This window comes from Marmota marmota, unplaced genomic scaffold, assembly GCF_001458135.2.
Source record: "Marmota marmota marmota unplaced genomic scaffold, marMar, whole genome shotgun sequence".
Lineage (NCBI taxonomy): Eukaryota > Metazoa > Chordata > Mammalia > Rodentia > Sciuridae > Marmota > Marmota marmota.
The window spans coordinates 11,212,119-11,218,592 of NW_025999880.1; the positions used below are offsets into that span (position 1 = coordinate 11,212,119).

The following is a 6,474-nucleotide window of genomic DNA, read 5'->3' on the forward strand; positions in this document are numbered from 1 at the left end:
AATGGGTATCAAACCCAAGGGCACTCTAGCATTGAGCTACATCCCCACATCCCCAGCCCTTTTATTTTTTTTATTTTGAGACAGGGTCTAGCTAAGTTGCCCAGACTGGCCTCTAATTTGCAATCCTCCTAAGCCAACCTCTGTAGCAGCTAGGATTATTAGGAATGTGTCACTGTGCTGGGCACTATTTACTATCTTCTTTGTTATGTTTGAATACAGTAAGCACATATATTTTGGTAAAAATTCAGAAGGAAAACATAAAAATAGTTAAGTAAGCTGGGTACAGCACACACTTAGCAACTCAGGAGGCTGAGGCAAAAGAATCCCAAGTTCCAGACCAGTCTAGGCAGCTTAGCCAGACCCAGTCTCCAAAAAATAATAAGAGCTAGGGGTGTAGCTTAGTGTAGAACGCCCCTTGGTTCATTTATAATACCAAAAAAGAAAAAAAAAAAAAAGGTGAAAACAATTCCCTAATACATTATATATTTTAGGACAGTTACAAAGTATTATTGTAATACCTCAACTGTTATATGTTTAATTTAAAATAAACGGAAATTTTACTGGTAAAATAAAAATGAACACCTTTTACCTGTAGCCTTTCATTTACCATTAATGAATGATTTAATTCTGACAACAACTCTTTAGAAGCAGGTATTTTCTTTATAGCTAAAGGAGTTGAAGTCCCCCCCCCCCTCTCAAAGAAGCACCAGCTGGGGGCAGTGGTGCGTGTCTCTAATTCTAGTGGCTGGGGAGGTTGAGACAGGAGAATCGCGAGTTCAAAACCAGCCTCAGCATTGGTGAGGCACTTAGCTTTCAGTGAGACCCTGTCTCTAAATACAAAATAGGGCTGGGATGTGGCTCAGTGGGTGAGTGCCTCTGAGTTTAATCCTCAGTTACCTGCCCCCCTTCAAAAAGAAACACCAAAGAGAAGGTTTTAATAAATGAATCTGTGACAAGTCCCCAATGGCATGTAGTTTTGTTTCTGCTATACCATGATCATGCTATTTTCAGGGTTTTTTTACATATTACTTTGTAGTCATGGTTCACTCTCTCCTTATTGCCTGAGAAATTTCAGTTAAAATTTCAATTTTCCACAGCAGCTAGACAGTAAAAATCTCTTGTTGCTTAGAAGCATTGCTTCCCAAAGTAAAAGTTCAAACTTTATCAAGGCTTATATAAAAAATCATCGAAAACCAGATTTGTGCTGTGAATAGCAGCGAAAGCCTGTAATACTAGCAACTCAGGAGGCTGAGACAGGAGGATCACAAGTTGAAGATTAGCCTCAGCAACTTAGTGAGGCCCTAAGCAAGTTAGTGAGACCCTGTCTCAAAATAAACAAAAGGGGCTGGATAGGGTCAATGGTTAAGCAACTCTGGGGTTCAATCCCTGGTACAAAAACAAAACAAAGGCTGGGGATATAGAGTGCCTGCCTTGCATGCACAAGGCCCTCCCTGAGTTCAATCCCCAGCACCAAAAAAAAAAAAAAAAAACCTAAACTAAAACCCACCATTCATAGATTCCTGTCTGAATCCATACTTCCCCAGCCAACAAAAATAGAGGCTCCAGTTATCTACATTATCCATAATTACCCAAATTCACTGACCTTCATGCTCATCCCTTTCTTGAGGCTATTAATTAACATCTGCCTTCTTTCTCACTCGATCAGGCTAATTCCCACTAATCCTTCTGGTCCTGGTGTACAAGATTCACTAAATGTAGAGAGGCCCCTCCTGAGTATTCACCAGAGTCTGTGTTTCATGGCCCTTTCCTGTGGGCTTTCTTTTCCCTATTGTCGTACTTACTACTATTATTATTTTGCCATGTAGGGAATCAAAACCAGGCCCTCACTAAAATGCTCTACCAATTAGCTACACTCCCAGCCACACACTGGGATACTGATATGAATGCATATTTACTCCTTCATATCCATGGCCACACTAATGGCTTTCTAGGGTGAAGTGCTGTATTTATACTAGTCTATTATCTACCCTAAGAGTAATACATTTTTTTGTTGGATGAACAAATATAGAAATTTCCACAATTCAAGTTGCCTTCAGTATTTGTGTGGAAATCAAGACTAGTGATGAGCTACATAGAAAAAAAAAAAAACCCACATTTTTCCTAAAGCCACAAAACAAATACTATGAAAATATTTTAATACTTTCCTTTCAATACTAGTATTGTGGTTTTTTCTCACACACACACTTTTTTTTGGTACCAGGAATTGAACTCAGAGGCACTCAACCACTGAGCCACATCCCTTGCCTTTTATTTTTATTTTTTAGAGACAGGGTCTCACTGAGTTGCTTAGTGCCTTGCCATTGCTGAGGCTGGCTTTAAACTTTTGATTGTCCTGCCTCATGCCTCCCAAGCATGCGCCACCATACCCGGCCAAAGATCTTAATATTTTTAAAAGTAATTATTTTTTAGAAATAGACATAGGTTGAAGTGACAGAATTGCTTCAAAATAATGGAGGGCATCAAATATATAGAGGAAATAATTTAGCCATGTGTTGATATTGTTAAACTGGTTCAAAGTACATGGAGAATTCATTATAATATTCTCTCTGATTCTCCATTTCTTAGGGGTGAAAAGTAATCAACAGTTATGTAACACATAAACTACTAGCAAGCTCGGAGAAATACCTACCATGTACTATAGAATAAGGCATTACCTACATTTCTAACAGAACATTCTGATGATTCTCTGAATCAAAATTATCTAGTAAAATGCTTATAGTAGATGTCATACACTGTAATTACTTATTTTGTACTTCCAAGTATCCCTCCCAAATTCTGAACTCTTTTTTAAGATGAACTAGGAAAAAAAGGTTCACAAGTGAAAATGAGAAGTTTTCTAAGCTTTTCAGTGTTAACAGTATCTGATAACATTTCAAGATTTTTGGGGGTGGCAAGTAACTGGGGGTTGAACCCAGGGAAGCTCTACCACCTCTATCATTGAGCTACATCCTCTGCCCTTTTAATTTCTTTCTATCTTTTTTTTTTTAAGTGATGCTGGGGATTGAACCCAAGGCCTTGTGCATGTGAGGCAAACAGTTTGCCAACTGAGCTATATCCCCAGTCCCCTTAATTTCATTTATAATTTTGAGTCAGCATCTTACTAAATAAATTGCCCAGGCTGGCCAGAACTTGCGATCTTTCTGCTTCAGCCTCCTGAGTAGCCAGGATTCCGGCACACACTACTACACCCAGTCAGAGATCTTAGGAAAAAAAAGTTTTTAGTTCAATTACCTTCATAAATTACTAAACCTTCACTGAAGAGAGATTATGCTTGAAATTGATAAGTGACAAAATCTCATTTCAGGTATGATTAAAATCAGAGATAAGTCAGTAGTTAAGTAATTTCACTTTCAGGTTAAGATTTAGAATGTAAAAACCTCAATCCCTATAAAATCCCTGTTAATATATTACATACAAACTACTAAAAGCTACCAACAAGACTGTCCCTTTCCCCTGTTCTGGGGACTGAACCCAGGGCACTGTACCAATGAGCTAGATCCCCATGCCTTTTTTTTTCTTTTGAGACAGTCTCACTAAATTGCCCATGTTAATTTCAAACTTTCTATCCTCCTGCCTTAGCCTCCTAGTCATCAGGATTACAGGTGTGCACCAATGCACCTTGTTTCCACACCAGACTTTAAAATGCTTTCTCTGACAAATACTGAAATTCTTTCCACGTGGAACCTAACTGAAAGTTGCTCATCCTAGACAGTCAAAATCATATGCTTTCTTCATTACTGTGGTCATTTGGGAATACCAACCATAGCAGACACAAACTGCTTAATGCAAAAATACCAATAAGAAGTTGGGCACAGTGATGCACACTTGTAATTCCAGTGAGGGATCCCAGCTGAGGCAGGAGAATGGCAAGTTGGAGACCATCCTCGGCAACTCAGAAAGACCCTGTCCCCATCTCAAAATAACAAGTAAAATGCTGGGTGCGATGATGCACAGGGCCTCAGGAGGCTGAGGCATGAAGATCACAAGTTCAAAGCCAGCCTCAGAAACTCAGCAAGGCTTTGAACAACTTAGGGAGTACCTACCTCAAAATAAAAAATAAAAAGGGCTGGGGATGTTATCTCAGAGTTTGGGTCCCTGTGTTCATCCCAAGTACCAAATAAATAAAATAGAATAAAATCTAATTGTACACATCTTCCCCTCAGTCCTACACAATCAGACTCTCTGGGAGCTGAGGGACAGAAATCTGCATTTAAAATGAATTACACAGGCCAGTCAAATACAACAGTCTATGAACTAGATTATATATTAATTTTGTTGTACTGGGGATCGAACCCAGTGGTGCTCTACCAGTGAGTTATATCCTCAGTTACCCCCGCTCCTATTTTTTGGAGACAGGGTCTCAGTCACTGAGGCAGGCCTGGAACTTGAAATTCTCCTGCCTGCTTCAACCTCCGGAGCTCTCAGGGTTCTGAGGACTACTAGTTTTTTTTCTTTTTCTTTATGCAGTGCTGAGGATGGAACCCAGTGCCCTGGGAATACTGGGCAATCTCTCTACTGCTGACACACATCCCTGGCCCTTATAGGGATTACTTTTAAAAGTAAAGTTTCCGTGTTGACTGTTAAGCGTCTATAGATATCACAGCAAATGAACTTTTAATATACTGTTGCTTCTTTCTTTTGGCATTTATTTAACCCTAGGATCCCACCCAACTGAAGTATCTTTTCCCATCTAGTGCAAATGTGGCAAAGAAAATTTTTCAGATAGAATAGGAATGCAAAAATATTCTAAAACATGAAGCTACAGTGATGGTGAATCCTGTGATGGTGAATCCTTTATGGCACATGGTGAGTTTGTCCATGGGTCCAAAACTAACATTAACAGCCAGCAGCATAAGAATATGTAAATGACCCTGAAGTGAAATTAAGCACTTCCCTTGGTTGATCATACACTACAATAATTCCACTATTTAGAAAAGGCCATGTGCTTTTGTGCTTGGTTGTCACCACCATCCTTTTCCCTACAGACATGAATCTGAAATGCAAGTGACTGACTTGAATTCTTAAATCTAGAATAAATTGCAACCTGTCATTAAAGGCATGAAGTTAAAATCAATGAAAGACACTAAAACTGAGAAGCAGATTATTGCTGAGATGACATAAAACCTAAATCGCAGTTCTTAAGTCTCACCATTGCAAAGTCATAAACTACCACTTGAAAATTTCTTCACAACATGCATTCAAAACTGAGAATAGAAAGATAATGTTGGTCTAGTTCATGAGTAATGTAATCAAAAACACCTTTTTCTCTTTAAATATGTAAATGCCCTTTTTATATCCCAGCTGAATCATTAATATTCTTTTTTTCTACCCTTTATAAAGTTTAGACTGAAAAGCTGAGTTAGGGCTGGGGATGTGGTAGAGGGCCTGCCTTGAAGGCAGGAGGCCCTGGGTTCAATACTTGGCACAGCAAATAAACAGGTTCAGTTGGGTGGTTAAAAAAATTTTTGAGCAAGGTGCAGCACCCACACCTGTAATCCCAATGACTTGGGAGGTTGTAGGCAGGGTTGCTAAATTCAAGACCAGTCTAGGTAACTTAGCAAGCCCTAAGCAACTTAGCAATACCCTGTCTCAATATAAAAAAGGCTGGGGATTGGCTCAGTGGTTAAGTGCCCCTCAGTAACAAATCAATCCCAGGTACCAAAAATGTAAAAATAAAGAAAAATTTAAGGGGCTGGGGATGCAGCTCCATAGTAGAGTTCTTGCCTCCCATACTCAAGGTCCTGAATTCATTGGGGGAGGGGGTCAGGTAGTTATTTATTTATTTTTAAGTGAAAGTTACTTCACTGTGACAAAAGGAGTAAATAGACTCAAATAACAAAAAGTTACTCTTATACACCTATGGGACAAGAGGGGAGGAGACCATATGTTTAAAAAAAAAAAATCTGCAGGATTCAGTCCCATAGAAATCAATGACAAATGCAGGAATCCCAAATATCTTCCAGGATGAGTTCTATTAAGAACAATTTCAGACAAATTCACCTTTTTAAAAAGGTATAAGGACTCATCCAACACCAACTTGTTTTCTTGCACCGCAAAAGGGAAATTTTATTTTAAAAAAGCAAGCGGCTGGGGCTGTAGCTCAGTGGCAGAGTGCTTGCCTAGCATGTGAGGCACCAGGTTCAATCTTTAGCACCACATAAAAAATAAATAAAATAAATTCGTGCTGTCCATCTACAACTATAAAAAATAAATAAATATTTTTTTAAAGTAAGAAACTAATTTTCTTTAAAAGTCTGTTAGAGAGAGGGGCAGGAGGGTGGATCATGAACTGAAATCGATTTCCATGCATGCATGTATGAGTTTGCAGGGATGAACCGAACTACTATGGGTAACTATAAAATTCTAATTGAAAAAAAATAATAATAAAAATAAAAAGTCCATTTGTTTAACTGTTTCCTTATATTTTGACAGCAACTGCGGGGGCGGGGGGGG

General features: G+C 38.8%; 1 protein-coding gene across 1 annotated transcript in view; it reads right to left on the reverse strand.

Annotated features, from left to right (window-relative positions):
* The window catches only part of Luc7l3 (LUC7 like 3 pre-mRNA splicing factor), a 23,276-nt gene extending 21,667 nt beyond the window's left edge, over window positions 1-1,609 (reverse strand). Inside the window, 1 exon segment of the mRNA XM_048787284.1 lies at window positions 1,604-1,609. Within this exon segment, the coding sequence (XP_048643241.1) occupies window positions 1,604-1,609 (6 nt within the window).
* Between the last annotated feature and the right edge of the window lie 4,865 nt (window positions 1,610-6,474).